This window comes from Cygnus atratus, chromosome 2 (genome assembly GCF_013377495.2).
Source record: "Cygnus atratus isolate AKBS03 ecotype Queensland, Australia chromosome 2, CAtr_DNAZoo_HiC_assembly, whole genome shotgun sequence".
Taxonomy (NCBI): domain Eukaryota; kingdom Metazoa; phylum Chordata; class Aves; order Anseriformes; family Anatidae; genus Cygnus; species Cygnus atratus.
In genome coordinates, this window is record NC_066363.1 from 28,776,372 (window position 1) to 28,795,482 (window position 19,111).

Sequence of the window (19,111 nt, forward strand, 5' to 3'; positions counted from 1 at the left end):
TTTTATTTCTAATAAATGTTTTGATCAGAAAGATTAATAGTATGTTAGTATATTTATATAGTACTGAAAGTACACAGTTCTCATAGTAACAGAAACTGCGAGTGGCAGTACTCATAAGAAAAATAAATTGTGTAATATATAAAATGTAAACTTTTTCTTGAGGCTATACTTTTAGTTTACTGATAGATTAAGTCTTAATTGCACATTGTTTATGCAAGACGTAATTTTGAGTGGAAGGTAACCTTTAATTATTATCATGAACAGAATCCACAGGCTTTTAGCCTGCTTTGGGATCATGCAGATGAAGTGGTTGATGCTGAGGGTTGTGTTGTGGGTTCTCTGGGAATATGTGTTGGGAGCGTGCTGTGTCTCAGCAGACTGAATGTTCCTGCCACTATAGATGGCTTTATATTCTTAAAGCTTTTGCAAAAAAGCATTTCAATTATTTAAGAAGCAAAACGTTTTGTTATGAAAGACTAATTTTCACACAGTCAAAATTAAAACATTCTGTCCTTAAACCAAATTGGTGTGTACTTCTATAGTTGAAATAACTTTTTGAATGTCTGTGCTTACATTGCCTTTGCGTTTTCTTTTGTTGGCTTGACATTTGTGCATGTTAAATCCATCTTGTTAGGTGAAATAATTAAACATACCATGTAACTTTGCTGTCAGGGTATATGGGCATTTAATAAGACAGACTCCCCATCTGTTCACTTTCAAAACCAAGACAGCATGTGAACTGTGAAAATGGAGCATTTGGTAAACGCATTGCTTTGGAGAAGGTGCTGTTTCAGGAGAATTTTAGTTGCATCTCACTGACTTTATCACACGGTTACTTTTGGGTTATTTATACACCTGTTGATTGATAAATTTGTCATGTGTATCACAGTATTGTAAGGAAGACTACTATTAGTCATTTAAACGGAGATTGAAAGGCACTTTAGTATATCCTTAAATATAAAATTCTGTTTTATGTTAAAACAGAAAGCAGCGTTTATGACTAACATTTAGAATTTGTATTTCGGTTTTTAGTCGTTCATTAAAGTGAGACACCTTTCATGAAATGTTGGTTTGTACTGTTTTAAGAAGTTGGCCTGCCAGTTGCATATTGCTGGCAACATGTCTGGTTCAGATACAGTTTCATTATCATATAACAAGTATGTTATTCAGCAATATTCAGTTACTCAAGTTATTCTGAAAAAGATCACTTCTTGAATGAGAGACAAAATGTCTGAAGTTAAATCCTGATTTGATAGAAGTTGTAGTGTTGGAAGAAAACAGTTTGATGCTATAATGTAACATTGAAGAATTGAATTGTGATGCAAGCTTGTAAATATATGATTACTATGGAAACTGCAGTGGAGATGTTATCTCACTCAATGCATGTTTGGAAATAAGCAGAAAACAGTAACCAGTGTATGTAAGCGAGTTTAGTCACAGGTTCTTTGAGAATATTTTAAGATGTATATTTGGATATAGTTTTAAAGTAAGTGTTCTGTCATCTAAACCTTACCAGCTTTATTAAATTTTTACAATGCATAAGAAAGTGAACATGTTAAAATTACCTCAAAAAAAAAAGAAAAAAGAACTGCACTGAATTTTGGAGAATATATCTTCATTAAAGAATATACATACATGCAAACCACTCTGAGTTTGAGGTGCGTGTCAGTCTCAATCTGTATTCACCTTAATTCTGACAAAATGTTACCATTACATTAAATGTAATGTATCTGGTGTTCAGCAGCACACCAGGCTACACAGACAGGATTTATGGTGGCCCACCCATTTCTCCTAAAGGCTTTGTTAACTTCCATCCATACCATATTTTTTTCTACCTAAGGTTTATGCTACTTAAACTTAATATCACTTGTGAAGTTTCTACTAATACATATTTTCTGTTAGAACTGTTGTAAACCAAACTTATGTTGGAAGATTTGATTTCATAAGTGCAACATATCTGTGTTTATAAATTATTATTCTCATTGCATACAAAAGTACTCATCTGAAAATATGTACAATCTGTTACAACGTAGATTACATGATATAGTGCAGTGGGATTGAGAATAAATTTTGTACTGTGATATGGCCTCATGTTTTACAAGCCCTAACTCAGTATTTTGGTAAATAATAAAAAATGTTTGTTTTACAACCTCTTTTTCTAACCAATTAATGAATATGCTAGCAGTCACAAGACTCAATTAAATTCATGGCCTAGCATTCAGGTGAATATTTTTCCTTACAGTGAGTACAGAGATTAAACTTGAAAATGCTTTCCTTGTGTGCTCTTTCTAAATAATAGCAGGAGGAAGAGTTTTGCTTGAAGTGGAAAGGGATAGTCACTCGCACTTCCACGCTGAATCAGATAGCACCAGCTGCAGAGGGAAGATATGCATTGCAAAAAGCAGATCAATTGGATTCAGTCACATCCAAATGAAATTACATCAGTCAATAACCTTCCTTTCAAGTTACTGAAATCTTCTTGGCCCGAGTTTCTCTTGTCAGGTTACTGAGTTTTGCCGGTGATTAAAGTATCTTGAAATTGCTTCGATAACATCAAGGACCTTGTTGTGACAAGGTCTGTAAATGCAGTCTCTTACAAGAGAAAGCTGGGTTTCATGTAGGGTATTGAGTGTATTGACTGAAATTTTTTCCATGGGTTCTCAGAAGCTTGTATTCACAAAGACATTGCAGAACGAAGGAAAATGACACTTTTATTACTGAATGAAATCATTTCATGTATGTGATACTGATACTTAATCTTTTGTATAGGATATATGGTTTCTTCTGTGCTTTGAAATAGATTGAAAATATGTGCTTCACTTGTTTTAAATTGGACATAGTGACTAATGCTACTCTTGTTTACCTCAGTAAACATGTTTATACAGTGACCACCTCTAAATGTCACTATTTATGCTCCGGTGTGTAGGTTACTTGAATGAAGCAAAGTTTTCCTATTACAGATGATGTGGTGGTTTGTACTGCAGATAACTTTTTGGCAGGCTAGTGAGTGTGTATATTAACAAATAGATGTAAGTAACCATTCAGGAAGCATTCATTAATATTTATAACTTGATCAGTTCTGAAAAGAATCTAAGCAATTACCATTGTCTAGAAGACACATAGCACATTATTATTTTGGGGGTCCTTATCCTCTCCCTTTTTCCCCTGCCCCCAGTAAAGAACTCTGTAACTCTCATTCTCTTAATAGAGTTGTGTATCCCACACATTAATTCTTGGGATCAAGAAGTGTACCTTGAGCAGATCAAATTTTTTAATGCTTATTACTTGTGTCACCTTCAGGTGGTCTGGTGCTAACTGCAGATACAGTTCTTTGCCTTCTAAAATTGATCTTTGTCAGCACCCTTTAATACCTCTTTAAGCTTGCTAGAATTTCAAGGTGGGAATGTCCTAATGGTTCAGAATTCATATGCTATGCTGAAAGTTTCCTACCTTCAGACCTTTGAAGATAAACTGAACCTGCATAGTGGTTGAAAACATGTTTTACTTGTGCCCAGTTAACAGTGAAAAACATTGTTCTCTGAATAGACATATAAACTGATGAAAGGAAGTATGAAAATGACAAAAACGAACAAACAAAAAACAACGAACAAGGATTCTCAAAACTACTAACATAAGCATAAGATTTGGAAATTTGGTTGCAATTTACACTTTTCGATAACTTTGCCAAAATCTCTCTGTGTAAAATCCATTAGAAAGTAATGAAATAATTTGTAGTGTTTCTTGTGCTGTAAATTCCTATAAAAAGGAAATCTGCACATAGAACCCTCTACTACATAATATTTGCTTAACGAAGGAAAAGGGAGCAGATTATGGCCACATGTAGTTTATGGGGAGAATGAGAGGGGCCCGTGTTTTTCTCTCCCTTTGTACTAGAACTTGAAGGCTGGTGCTTTCGTACTTTTTGTTCTGGGGTGAAGGAGAGTTGGTAGAAAACAACTCTTCTAAAGGACAAAATAATGGAATTGAGAACCTCTGTCTTGAAAACAGCTATTCCTGTTACCTGGGGTGCTTCTTTCTATATGATATTTGTTGCATCTGCTGGTGAGGAAGATAGGAAAGCTGTTCAGTTTTTCTCACTGTTAGACTTCAGATTTTTGTGTTCATAAATCCTTTTCTCAACTAAGTGTGAAAATGCAAGTTCAGATACTGCAAGCAGATTTGGGTACTGCTATTAGTAGAAATGAGAACGTATAAGGGTCTCAATTCACTTCAACATGGGACAACCCATCCCTGGAGGTGTTCAAGATGGGACCTTGGCCAACCTGATCTAGTGGGTGGCATCCCTGTCTATGGCAGGGGGGTTGGAGTTAGATGATTTTTAAGGTCCCTTCCAACCCGAGCCATTCTGTGATTCAAAGCCTTTGTAATGCATTTGATCATAATTGAGTAAGTGCCAGGAAGTTGTTAAGCATGTGTAGGAATGGGCCCAGTTCTTTGCATCAGAGGGGGTTGGGAAGTGGAACGTAGGGGCAAGAAGAAGGCAACATATGAGAACAGAACAGGAGAAAAGAAGTCACAGTATGAGAATTCCCAGGAAAAGGTTTTAGTAAGTAGTTTTCCAAATCAGCAGTCGATTTATCAGCTAGCTTGTGGGTTATAAGCTAAGCAAAGCTACTGTATTTATCCGTTTATATTCTTTTGTCTTTTACCAATCTGTTGCTAGCTGGAAAGTTGTGTAAATGAAGTTGGTAGTTTTACCTTAAAGAAGATAACCCTAAAACATGTAAAATAAATATCAAGTCAAATTTTAAAAAACGGTAGAAATGATAACAATATCCAAACAGTTAAAAAGTAGATTACTTTTAATATAATAATAAATAAATAATATCTTTCAAAATACATCAGCATGTTGCTGTTAATAAAAAGTCAATATAAAGAAACATTGTAGGAGTCACTAGTGTGGGTGCGGGCTTCCTAAGGCACAAAGGCGTTGAGTTTATCTCAAATTGTGTACTGATGCTACCCTTCATTTTTCTGCCCTTGTATGTGCACCCCTGTCAACCTCATTTACACCGAGGTGTTTCAGAACAAAGGTGCTTGCAGTAGCTAAGTGAAGGGGTTTATAATAAGATGACTGTTAAAAGTATTTCTGTTTAACACTCAGCTTTTCAGTTTTCTTAAAATGTTCAAAATTGGAATGGATATAGCAGTGTACCTGCTGTAGCACCAGATTTAAAAATCTGTTCATGTCCCAAGTAAGGAATGAAGTGAGAATTGAAATGGATTTACATATACTAGTTCTTTACTATCCCTTTAATATTTACACTCAAAATCCTTGCACTCAAAATTAAATGTATTTTACAAAGAACTTTTTTTGGAATATGTGGCAATTCTATAACTGCTGTTCTTCAGGTCAGCAGTTTTTTATTTTATACTTTATAATATTTTATAAAAGTATAACTACTTTAGAACTACTTTTATTTACAATTCTACTTTAATATATTTCAAAGTAGAAAACAAAATGAAAAATGTGTTGGAGACTTTATATAGATCTGTCTTTGAAAACTGATGTGTATTTGATATGCCAGCACAGCTCAAAGACAACATGGACTTTTTTTCTAGTGAAAGTCTCACATTATCAGTTATATTAATTTATTGTATTGCAAGTAGCTTTAAAGAGTATAAATGTAAAGTGTCCCTTTAGAATTGTACTTATTTAAAAAAGAATAAAAATAGCATCCTTGAAAATACATATGTCATGAGGCAAGAAGTACGAGGAGGAAAACAAGGTTTTGGAGATTTTTGAATGATTGCCTCAAAAACATTGTTTCAGAAATGATAAAAGTGTCCTGTGTACTGACTTAGTAAGTTGAATTTTGAAAGAAAGTTCATAAATCTTTAGTCTTATTTTCTTTCAAATGCTTTTCTATCTAAGAAACGTTTTTTTTTTTCAGTCAGCACAGCACCGGTGCTGTTTGTGCTTGTCACATAGTCATTCCCAAACCTACTTTTCTGTGGGTTTCAAATATGAAAAAATGCTAGCTTGCACAATGAAAACCGTTTCCATTGAGTTGTTGCTATTATAATGTTAAAAAAAAAATAAAAAAAATCTCTCTTCTATCTGTGTTGTGGTGGATTGCCTTTGTTCCTTGAGCTGTACTGGGCAAAAGTTAAAAGGATGTTATATGTAACTCAGTTTAATGTTCTGACACTTACAGATGGAGGTTTGATATGAAAGTCTTTTTACTATTTGGATCTGAGCATAAGCATTGCTTGAAACTACTGTGATATTAAAATGTTTCATAAGACAGAGCAGAGCTGCTATGATCTTTCAATGTTAATATTTTTTTCTTATCACTTTACTGTGTAGATACCCTTCATGAGACACAACTCTGCCACAACTCATCCTCGGAGGCAATCCTGGAAACCTCTTTTATAAAAAAAGATTTTTAAATGTGGATAAAGCAGTCAATAGAGTACCTAAGTAAAGGAGAACAGCTATCTTGTCTCTACTATAAGCTTATTATGACAAAAGTTGAGTTTGCTTGTCAGGCTTGGATAGAATGTAATCGATTGGTTTGTTGTTTGGACTGACAAGGTACTTAATTTGCCTGCTTTTTTTTTTTTTTTCTCCACTAATCAGGAACATTTCATATGTGCATTGTTGAAAGATCCCGGATAAATGTCTTGTCAGAATTGTCCTATTAAGTAATGTCTTTTTCCCCTGTGCTTCCTCTTGGTAAATGATGTTATACAATGCTTGGATTCACTGAAGACTGACAGAAGCCTGTGGGACGTAAATATTGTGTGTTCCTCTATGGTGATACTGAATGAAATAAGCAGTGGTTTGCCATCAGCCTGGCACTTTACTTATATAGTTTGAAAAGAACATTTCTATATAGAACATCATGTTGTACACAGACCCTACTGTAAAAAGGATTGTTTCCTAAAAAAAAAAAAAAAATGTTCAGTGATAACAAGACCTGTAAAACACTTGAGACTTACGATTCTTAAGAAATAGATTTGCCACGGAAAAATTGATTTTGTGCTTATTAGTATGAACTAATTGTTTCTGACTTCAGACACTTGAGTCTGAATAGAACTTTACCTATGTTGTTTTCTGGAACATTTGTTTTGTTTGGCTTACTTCCCTGGCAGTGTTCAGGACGAGCTTACTTCCTCAAAAGCCAAATATGAAATTGTTGTGTAAGTTGGGGAAGGAATGAAGAACTGATCACGCAGCGTGACAGCTGAGATCTTCGTCTTCGTCTATATATATCCTGGTAGATGCAGACATAGTCTTTTCATCTACAAATGTTACTGATCCCGTTCTAAAATCTACAGTAGCAGTGTATTGGCAGCTTCATCGTTTTCATCTTGAACTTGCTCGGAACAATTCTGCTCAAATGCAATCACACTTGTAACTTTATGACATATAATCTTTGAATCTCTTGAGATATGGTGGTTTTTGTCATCTATCAAGGCACATTTCCATCTGAAAATATTTTTTAAACTTAAGAAAGAAATTAAATGCTGTAATAAGTAATAGGAGAAATATAAAAACTTGTGTATACTTACCTATAAGTCATATCTTACTAGGGCATTTCATGTTTGGATATTATATTAAATAAAATTAACCTGATGTCTAACACGTCGTTTTGTTTTAAAAGGGGGAGGGATGATATCAGAGTAAGACTTTTGTCTAATAAATGCTTACCGTTCTGTATTGGCAAGATACACAACGACACCTTTTGAGTAAAGATATTTTCACTAGGAAGTAGAGGTTCATTCATCTCTGAGAATGTTTGAATACTTTTCAGGAAGAAAAAAGGCAAAGTTTAGTGACTGCTTGTCCAGAATTCTGAAGTACAGTGGAAAGTTACATCCCAACAATGTGCTAAAAAACGGGGGGGGGGGGAAGGTGATTACTTGTATGTCATGCTGTTTTTTTTGGGGAAAAAAAAAAAGTATGTAGTGTGACTTATGGTCAGTTATTAAACTAAATATAGGTACTGTGGGTAGGAGAGAATGATAAATGCAGTATAGCTTGGCTTTCATAAGATTTTAAAAATACTTTTTATGTGATCTTCTCCTGTGTAAGTTAGGGAAATATTCTGTTAATTAAGCTGCAACAAAATACCTAGCTTATCAGAAAAGCACAGTAGTTACTGTGGATTCACCGTCAAATTGGAACAATATTCTGCTCACTGGGTTCCACTCAGGCCTGTCCTGAATTTAGTGTTATATTTTTAATTTGCTTTGCTTCGCATTTAGGTATTGGAATGGAGTTTAATTACTTTTGCTAGTGATGCCAGTATGATGTAAGGCACTGCAGGGCTAGAATTGAAAATGAAACTTTAAGAAAGCATCTAGAAAATTACATAGTGGAGTAAAGGAGAGGACAAATCACTGTATAGTGCATAATTACGCTATGAAGGGTGACTAGTTATGAGATGGGCCTCCAAAAAAGAAGGTATGGGGAATTCTGGGTCACAAACTGGTTATGAATCAATCTGGTTATACCTGAATCGTGCAAAGAGGTGTTTTTAACACATTTAACACATGAAAGTACTCCTGATTATTCAGACGACTGCTATCTTAGCATTGGAAAAGCCTCAGCTGTCTACTTTGGCAAAAGGCACATACAGAAAGTCCAAAGAAAACAGAATGAATGATGAGAAGACTACAGGAGAACTAAATGAAGAAGAAAGCTTAAAATGGTTAGATTTCTTTAATTTAGAGAAGACTGGGGAATCCCTTTTTTCAAACAGTCTTAAGTTCATAGAAATATGACAAAGACAGAAGCTGTTGCAAAGAAGGGGAGAAAAATGTTCTTCAACTCTGGTCAGACCAGAAATAAGTCTTAAATTGTAGCAAGATGATTTAGGCTAGGCAATAGAAAGCTTTTTTCTAACAATATTTGCACTAGAGAAGCTAAGGAAGTTGAGGAATCTTTGCTATTGGAGGCTCTTAAGGACAGACTAATGTGTATTAAAAATTGGTTTGAGTATTATTGATACTCCCTTGGGCATGCTTGATACTCCAAGGGGATTTCCTTCTGTATTTTGTACGTTTGCCTCCCAGTAGAGTGTCTTTGTAGGATTTTCTTCTTTTCTTGGCACTTTCTTTTGACATTAGGTACTAAGTTAAGTTAGGTACTAAGTTAATTTTCAGTCTTTCTCTTACTTTCAAATGATTCATTATTTCATTTGCCTCTGGAAAGCCAGATGTTCATTTGCTTCTGGAAAGCCAGATGTTAGCATTCAATATTTCACCTTTTGAAAGAAGTTTGATGGCAATCTTCAAATCTGTAATGGGACTTGTGTAGTAGTTCACAAACAATACACCACTCAGTATAGCTAAGTGTATTAGTCTGAACACCTGAGAATGGCACGATAGACGCAATCATGTATTATGACTTGAGTGTACTTCAGAAAATCTAATGCAGTATTTGGTAATAGCTTTCTTGAATTTTGCGTTTTCCAGTTTGTTAGTGGAGGTCATCCTGGTCCTTTCAGAATTTCTTGCTCTTCCCAAGAAGAGAAATATTTTGCACTTTTGGGGGGCTGTAATTTGCATAGCATTACCTATGTGTATTGGAAGCATTGTCTTCAAAGAAATACTTAATTTGAACTTAAAAAATACTGTAAATGTAAGTTCTATACAGGAGCTGTATAATATTAACAAAAATAAACACATTTCATGTAGTGTTTACGTCAGTGTATTCCCCTCCTATATGGGCCCTTAATGAATTTTGCAAAATTAACAAAGCCACTTGTTTTCTGGTGTTTTCTGGTATTGATATACTATGAGAGAGGAAAAAAAAAGTGAACACTTCATGCTGAAAGGAAGCTGTGCACTTAAAGGTATAGCAAATACAGTTTCTTTATAGCATTCATATCATTCAAATCATTGCATACATGCCAACTAAGTTTCATGAAACAGATCAATTGCTGATCATTCAGAAAAAATCTAGATTACATAGAAGTGTCTCATAAAGATAGCAATTTCAGAATCTCTCCTTACCCATAAACAGTGTTAAATTTATGGATTTGGGATTTTTTGTTTCACTTGGTATGTTTTAAAAAAACATAACATAAATTAAAAGCAAGTAGGAGAAATGGCAGTTTTGGGTTTAGCACAATAAACTTAGCTACACAGATGTCTGCCAGATAATTTTCTTATTTTCTTTCACTCATTTGTGGTATAAATAATTGACACGCTTTGTTAGTTCTGTTAAAATGAAGTATTTCATGTTTAGTTTCATAAAGATAAGTATTAGGGGGCGGTAGAAGCAATATAAAGTATTTTTTTCCTTCTGAATTTATAGGCAGGATGTTTTGTTTTGCTTTTTCCTTTAAAGTAGAACTTTTTCCTAAATGTCAGAGACATAATAATTCACGTTTTTATGTATTGTAACTAGTGCTAAATACAGGATTTGCTTAAAACCTCATTTCACGTAGCAGATGGTGAAAAGTATAGCACAGATCCTTTAAGTGTATGCAGGTTTTTCCACAAGGTTATTGTACATTAAAGAGAAGAAATGGTCATTTTATTAATCCCCTTGAATTGGGACAGAAATTTGAGTAATTAGAGATTAGTATGCAGTTTCTCACATCCAAAGCCATCTAGGTACTTTATCCTATATTTATACTATTAGTAGAGAGAGGATCTGAAAATTTGTCCTGCTCTGTGAGGCACCTTGTCCAAATACTGTCTTCATCAGTAGTAGGAGATAAAAATAAAAATAAAAAAAAAATAAATAAACATCTTACTTCTGGTATATTCTCTTACCTGCCTGCAGTAGCCAAGCCCTTGCACATCCAGGTGTAACTGAAGAGAATAGTAGTTTGTTTTCTCATCTGCCATCATCATCCGTGGAAGTCAGGGACTTCCTTTTGTATGCTTGCATTGTACCTATCCTAATAGAAATTTGAATGTGGCTTTTAATTACTTTGCGTAATACCATAACCATTATCCTTCCTAGAAAGAGCATTTAGCTTAATTTAAATCATAATTATGAAAATACTGTAATCCCAGTAAAAGTTAGGTTGGAGGGCATCTGTGCTGACTGCCCACTCAAAGCAGAACTGACTGCAAAGGTCAATCCATAGAGTTATATCCAGCTGAATTTTGAGTATCTTTGGGGCTCCTCTGTCTGAAGAGGCCATATCATTGGGCTATATCCCGCTTTATATTCAGCATTGAATACATGTGCATTCACGGAAGAATTTCAGCACTGGAATATGTCACATGCCAGATGCCAAAATCATATAAAGCTTTATTGGTCTATGTGAGAGGACTGTTTTACATTACCCTGGTCCTAATTATTTCTTAAAACTCTTTTGTAGGCCAGAAATAGCAAGAAGACTTGGACCATCTATTCTTAGCTTTTATGCTACTTATAGAGAAGGGATTTTTTTTTCTTGTTTTTCTCTTTTGCTAATCCTGACAGTATTCTGCCTGATCAGTCTGAAGACAAGAGTTGCAAAGACCCTTAGCAACTCTGCAATAAGAGTGTAAATACAGCACAACGTCACTTTTATTGAGTGCTTGGTCTATGACACATCACAGCAAAATGCAAGCAATTTCTGCTGGAATCCATGAGGCTGAGTTGAAGAGTTTGGGGGTAGAATGGCAGGGTAAGGTATGAAGACTTGAAATAGCTTCACAGAGTTTCAAGAGATGTCAAAAGAGAAAGCTAAAAAGAAGAACGCTTTCCATATATTCCATAATGAAAACGTTTTATTGTTTTGGGGTCCTTCCCTCAGTAAGTAGAAGAAATGTACTTTTCAGACAGCATAAGCAGCTGCAGTAAATATACACTTGTACAGTTCTATCACCATTACCTCTTTGATTAATTTTCTTCCTTAAATCAGGGCTCACAGGAAAGTGACTTCTTTGATATCACATGTAGGAGTTGCTGTTAAAGCCTACCCCTTAGTACTCATTCCTATCACCCAGAATTTGTCACTTCTGTGGTCCAGTTACACGTCAGGTGTCACAGAAGCACTGTTCACCTGCTTCAGCTCAAAGTCACTCATCTTGGGCTCTGTGGTTTGAATTCACTTGAGCTCTGTCAGCTTACTTTGTTTTCTGGGGGGGATGCTTACATGCTTGCAGTCACAGAGTGGTTTAGGTTGGAAAGGAGCTCCTTTTCACCAGGCTGGTCATAAAACCAGTAACAAGAAAGCAACACGATAACAGTGCCTTAAACTGTCATAGCTGTTGTTAAGGTGTTTATCTGAACACACGAACATGCTGCAATCCGAAATGAACTCCTTGTTTGTGTCTCCAGCTGTTTGCAGTTCCAGTGGCTCAGCACATGGGCACTGAGGGATTAGAGGGGAAAAAAGACCACTGTCTGAGAAGGAGCATCTGTTCCTCAGGTGTTAAGAGCCTGCAGTCAGAAATGGGGTCCAGCACAAGCCAACAAGGAAAGATGAGTAGCAATAGTTATGTCAAATCCACAGAGATGCTGGGTTAGCCATCATGTTGCATCCCCCAACTAATGGGAGACTTCATATGCACCTGCCCCACTGTAGTTCCAAGAGTTTAAAATTCTGGATTAGATTACTTCTAATTCTGATCTAATTATTTCTAAGTTTGCCAGAGAAAGGCTAATCTGTGACATTTTTTTTGAATTTTAGTGTTAATGATGGTTTTTGTTGGTAGTGTATCAAAGTTTTATGTCCTTTTTCCATGAAATCTTTCTAAGCTGTTGTGATGAATAGGGAGTAGTACATATACTGTGTAGTTTTGTATTCCGTTCAGCGTGGTACCTTTTGGCATGACACTGCAGACACTGTGCAATGATGTGTACATAAGTGAGAGATTTTCTGTGGTCTCTGAAGCATGTTTGTAAAGTTGTATTTAAAGATTAGTTGTGTTTAAAGATTAGCCTATTAATGTTGTGTTTCAGGGACATGTATGTAATTACTTTTTGCGGCTATAGATGAGCAGTGCTGTTTTGTGAATGCAAAATAGGTTCCTTCACTTTGGCTGAGTCAGCTGTTTGTGGTTTTATATGGTATTAACCAGTGACTTAGAAATGTGCCAGTGATGGGCAGGTTTTGCATTCACTGTGCATCTGTAAAAGCACAGTGCTCACATGGAGACTTCTGCAGGCCAACTGATAAGCCTCCCTCCTATGCAGGTAGATGCAATATAATGAAATTGGATGTGTGTGCTGGGCTTCGTAAATAAAATGAGATTGACCCCAGCCATTATCTCATTTATCTCATTTACATTGTAAAATCAGTATCTAGACTATTGATTAGAGGATAATTAGTTAATTATGAACAGGAAAATGCAGAGTTATGTAGGGCTTGAGCACAGCCAGATGTACTGCTAAAAATAATAATAAAAAATCCAAGGGCATGAGCAGATGGAGATCGCTTTATTAAATAACAAAGCAGACATATTTCAGGTATGGAAATGCCTCATCAAGCTTTCTTGATGTGAAGATGTAGATGACTTGCATTCTGTATCCTTTTAAGTGAAAAATATTTTATTATTATTCAATTTATTAACCTAGTGCTTCAGAATTCACCTTTCTTCTTCACACCCAATTTTCTCAGTATGTAGTGGTCATATATCTATCTTCATTAATTGCTGGGATGAGGAACACAGCAATTTCTAATTTTGATGCATAAAGTGATTTCAAGCTTGTTAAAACATTGATAGTAAGCAATGACCTGTCCCTTAAAAGTAATTTAGGATGTTAGTTTAGCTTATCTTTGTGTGGACCTCTGGTTTTCACAAAGTTTTAGGTACAACTGCTAGCCAGACCACTGAAGATGGCTGTGCACTTAATTACAGTTACAGATCATGTACTTAAACATTAAAAAGGTTATCCACAAATAATAGTAAGTTAAAACATTTGCTAGTTTTAGAACAGTTTTGAAAATATGACCTTGAATCTGCAAGGGTAACAATTTTAACTGACTTAACTGACTTAAAATGGAAGAAGCAGAAGGGTTTCTTTGTTTTGTGTTCTCTCTCTTTTTTTTTTTTTTTCCCTTGCCCAGTAGCTTAACTTGTACTATTAAACCATCCTTAAGATGGAAGTGGATGGTATTTGTAACCAACAATGTAGTGTAGCTCCTTTGCTCTGTAAGTGTCCACGTTGTGATTGCTCTGTGAGGGCATTTACTGAAGGACTGGGAGGCTGTCAGCGTGACACCTTTTGTGACCCAACAATTTCATTCTCTAATTTAGTTTGAAAATACTCCTTATTTTGTGTCTGTTTCTTACTTTCTGAGTCTGACAGTGGATTTTGTGTCATTTTATATTGCTAGACAAAAGAACACAGGTACTAGTATGTATTTTCTTCTCACTTTACCACTACCATTTTAACCTAGGTGTAAGGTTTTCTTTTGGAGTTAGGAATTATCAATATCCGTTCTGTTTTCTGTACAAAGATGTGTGTAAGCTTTACTTTTTGCCCTAATTCAGTGTCAGCAGACAACAGAATTGCCAGACAGCTAGTGCATTGCCTTTAACCAAGGTACAGTCTGTATTAATCCCAATTTCCCAGTGTCATGCTGGGAACTTCACATTCTGTGGGGTTGTGTTTCACAGTACAAAATCTGTATTCCATTATAAAACAATATGAAGAACTGTTTAAAAATATTTGGTTTAACCTCATTATTAATCATGCAGCTTTTTAAATGTTGATACATGAGAATATGCTTTTGTAATTTTTATTTTCTCAGATGCAGATAGAAGCTGTTAGTGTCTGAAAACTTTCAGACATGTTAACTCATTCTAAGAAAATGCAATTTTGATTCTGCCAAACTAACCAGCTTTGAAATAATAAAAATAACAATGTATATTAAAAACAGTCAGCTTTAGAACGGGGATTCTGTATTTATTTTCACAGTGTTCTGTTTATTTCAGCTCAGCTTTTAGTGACTTCCTCAGCATACTTCTGAAACGTGGCTGAAGATGAATTCAGGAAATGCTACATTGTAGATATAAAATGAAAAAGATGTAAGAGATGGCAAAGTGGAAGAAAGGGGAAACAGTTTCTGTTGAACATAACATATAAACGCTTCTACATATAGGCAGTTGCTTCAGAAAAAAATGCAACCTGAATTAATGCTGTTAGAAGTCAGATGTAGATTTTTAGGATTAAGTTCTGAAATGCAACAAATCAATCACAAACAGTATGATCCTTTATTCTGTGTTACTTAGAGGGTCCCAGTTTACAAGAAGGGAGACTTCAGAGCTCTGGTAAGCACTGCTGAAATGCAAGCACTTACATGAACAAGATTCTAGATACAGAGATAGGTTAGGAAAAATATATTTCTTTGCAGATGAGAACATTGAGGCTCAAAGGAGGTTTCATCTTTTGCTGAAGGTCACATACACTGTTGAAATGTAGGAGTGTAACCTATCTCATCTCCCACTCTCAATCTTTTTGTTACTTTAATATGCCTTTCACAAGAAATAAAACTGCTTATATTTCTAAGTAATATATTTCTACAACAGAACTCTTGTGTCTTTAAAAACTAAACAGAATTATTTCTTTTTTTCACTCTTCAGTGTGTTCTTTGTCCTGGACTTAGACTGAGTTATTACTAAATAAACCTAAGTATATAGTTTGTAATGTAGTTTACATTAGTAAACTACAGTAGTTTACATTGTAGTCTTTTTTTTTTTAATAGGAAAATTCCACAATATCAGTCCAATCTTGCACTCTGTCAACGTGTGTGTGCCCTTACCACTGCTCATGTTTTACACATACCTTCTAAAAACAGGCAGCTTCCCTAGCAAGCATAGTCTTGATAGCAAGGACAAAAGTGTTTAATTAGGTTAAGTGATCATAATCTTAAAATGCTTGCTTTTTATTTGGAGACTCATTCCTGGAGAAAAGCCACCTGAATATTTTCTTCTGTCAGTACAGTAAGATGTTCTGTTATTTGCTTCCTCCTTCTGTGGTACCCTGTGTGTTCTGGTGATGTTTGCATGCTTTGTAGTGGAGAAAATGAGCATTAAGGGAAGCAGAGAAAGAAAGTTGTAGGAGAATTCTTTGGATTTTTTTTTTATTTTTACTTTATTTCTTTTTTTTGGATCATTTGTATTGGTTTAGTTCAGAGTTTAGGGATATTTCTTGAAGAGAACATTGTGAAGTAAATTTTTAAAAAGCTTTATTTTTCATACAACAGAATATAGAATATAGATTATTTCAGACACTGATGGGACAAGGGGGAATGATTTTAAACTAAAAGAGGGGAGATTTAGGTTAGGTTAGGTTAGATTTTAGGAAATTCTTCACTCAGAGGGTGGTGAGGCACTGGAACAGATTGCCCAGAGAAGCTGTGCATGCCTCATCCCTGGAGGTGTTCAAGGCCAGGTTAGATGAGGCCCTGGGCAACCTGATCTAGTGGGTGGCCACCCCTATGGCAGGGGGGTTGGCACTAGGTGATCTTTGAGGTCCCTTCCAATTTGAGCCACTCTATGATTTTTAATTTATAGGAGAATATGCAAATAAAGTTCTTTAAGATATATGAAAATACTTGCTTTTAAAATGTTTTTCTTCATTTGAGCATATTATTGTACTGTTTAATTTAAAGATCCTTTCCTAAAGGACTCATACTGTAGCATTTCTTCAATGTTGGTACATTAAGAATGGGTGAGCAAGGAATAGTTATGATAAATGTTTTGAGTTTCATATGTGGACTATACATAGTACAAAACACTAATGAAAACTTTATTAATAAAAACATAAAATTGTTCTGTATGCATAGGACCCTTTTAAGTGAAAGATCACAGTGAAATCCTTTTAAATAAGCATCCCTTTCCCGTGTGTTCAAAGAGAATCAGAAAAATGTTTTGTGCTTTTATTTATCACCTGCATAGTCACAGGTAAAACTATCAAATTTATAGCTGTAAATTATACTTTGTATTATTGAATATGTGAGCACGTGACAGTTGGCTCTGAAAAAATGGATGAGTAAAATATGTTTTAAATAAATCTTTTAAAACTATTAAAAGTCAATGTTGTTGCTGTTGAAAAAATACAAGGAACTTCTGAAAAAATGTCATCGATGTATCTAAAAAATTGAGCTGGTTATATATTTTTTCTTTAATTTGCAAGTCTCCTAAATAATGTCTTTTACATAAGATAATGATGAAAGTGGTGTGTGAGTGTCTGCATTGGAATATTCCAAATTAGGCAGAACCTACTTGAAATGTTGGTGTTTGAAAATACCACTTATAGAAAATGTACTTTCTCTATCATGATAATAGATCAAGAAATCTTGTGCTGAGAGTTGCAGAGACACTCAATTTTAAATGAAATAGAAACACAATTTATATATACATAGGTTTTTTTTTCTTTTGCAGGTGTGATGAATGCAGGCTCTGCTACCATTTTGGCTGTCTAGACCCTCCCTTGAAAAAGTCTCCCAAGCAGACTGGCTATGGATGGATTTGTCAGGAATGTGACTCTACATCTTCCAAAGTAAGTTAATTCATCCTGTGAAATAGTTGGAGTATGCTGGTTTAGCAGTCTTAATGAGCATCTGAAGTTTGTGTTGAAATGTTATAAATTGATCTGCACTGAGAAACAGTAGAAGGTCATAAAGTAATGATTTCAGATTCTCTGTAAAACAGGTTAAAAAACAGAATGTATGCAAAATGAAAATAATCAATAAAGAGAATTTTATTATCTGAGTTAAATGTTTTCTCTTCACATTATAGTGTTCTCTGAGAAAGGCGTAAGGATACTATATCGACATTGATAATGTTATTGACAAGTGGCAGTATTTCTGGATTAGTACAGAACAAAACCTCTAAGGAGAGGTGGAAAATATATCTTTTTCAAAAAGAATGAAGATTATTTGAATGAATAAATCAGTATTTCTTTTCCCCACTGGTAAAAATTGTGAAAATTTTTAATACTTTTTGTTGATTAGTATGCCTTGATCAAGTACAACATTTTAAAATCAGAACAAAATTTCTGATCTAGATTAACTCACATAATATAGACAGAAATAGTATGCTTCTGTAGTTCTGGCTTATGAAAAAAATAAAGATTTGATTCTTTGCTTTTCTGCACAGTTTTCTTAGTACTGCCATTCTTTTCTGTCATTAACATAACCTATGAAGAGACACTTTCCACTTGATTTTTATAATTGGATTTACAAATTCATCTTGTACATCAAAGTTAACAAACAAAAAACCTACATGAGAGCATTCTAAAATTCTCTAGAATTTGACAGGTTGTTCTGCTACTTTCTTGGTATTTGGCAGAATATTTTAAGTAAGAAGGAAGTGAATCACTATTTGGATATACAGGGACACAGCTCTGCAGAGGTGCTGCTATAAGTTCTGTGTTAGCCTACTTGGATGTTACTCTAAAGAACAGTAGGTACAAAAAGTCCATACAGTGATATAATTTTTTTGACTTGATAGTGTCCCTTTCCGACTGGGAAGATATGGTACTCAGTTTCACGTGGCAGGGGGGTTAATCAAATTCTTCTGTAAGGAGATATGAAGACAGACATCGGAAATTAGCTGTCCACTACAGTTTGGACATCAAGCAATCTTTCTTGAATACCACTTACATGCAATGGACATTCCAAGAGTGAATTAAAATTGTTATTGAATTTCTGTCACCTACTTAAACTAAAAGGTATTCTTGATAATGTCAGTTAAAATTTCCGTCTCCAATTTTCTTGGCTTCTTCTGAGTAAACAAGCTCAAAAAAGCAGGGTTTGTAATTTCTAAATGTGTTTTCCAGGAGATTAGCACACTATGTACCAGATAAAAATTTTAAAATACTTCATTGTGTAAATTAAGTATGATTGACTTCATTTAGTGCAGGGTATGTGTTAGTTTTAAGTTGAAAACCACAGTGTTTTGAAGAGTAAACAAAGTTTATTGTTAGAATGATTATGTATTTTGTATTATGTTAGTGATTATTACAAATTAAAAAAAAATGCTTGTTATTGTGTCTGATTTTCTTTTTCATTCACAGAGACTTCTAAATGAGTATACTTAATAAAGTCATTTGCACTTTCAAATTCAGGCAGTTTGAATTGTATTTGAGTGAAAATGTATATGAAAGATACTGAAAAATTGTCTTGTGGGGACTCCTTGTGGTTTTGTGTAGTCATGTTCACGTAGCTTTTTCACAAAA

General features: G+C 34.7%; 2 protein-coding genes across 3 annotated transcripts in view; both read left to right on the forward strand.

The window, feature by feature from the left end:
- The window catches only part of TMEM106B (transmembrane protein 106B), a 1,075,577-nt gene that overhangs the window by 584,133 nt on the left and 472,333 nt on the right, over positions 1 to 19,111 (forward strand). The gene's annotated exons all lie outside the window — the stretch shown is intronic.
- PHF14 (PHD finger protein 14) overlaps positions 1 to 19,111 on the forward strand; it is a 164,408-nt gene that overhangs the window by 89,155 nt on the left and 56,142 nt on the right. Inside the window, 1 exon segment of the mRNA XM_035545388.2 lies at positions 17,314 to 17,431. Coding sequence (XP_035401281.1) covers positions 17,314 to 17,431 — 118 coding nt within the window.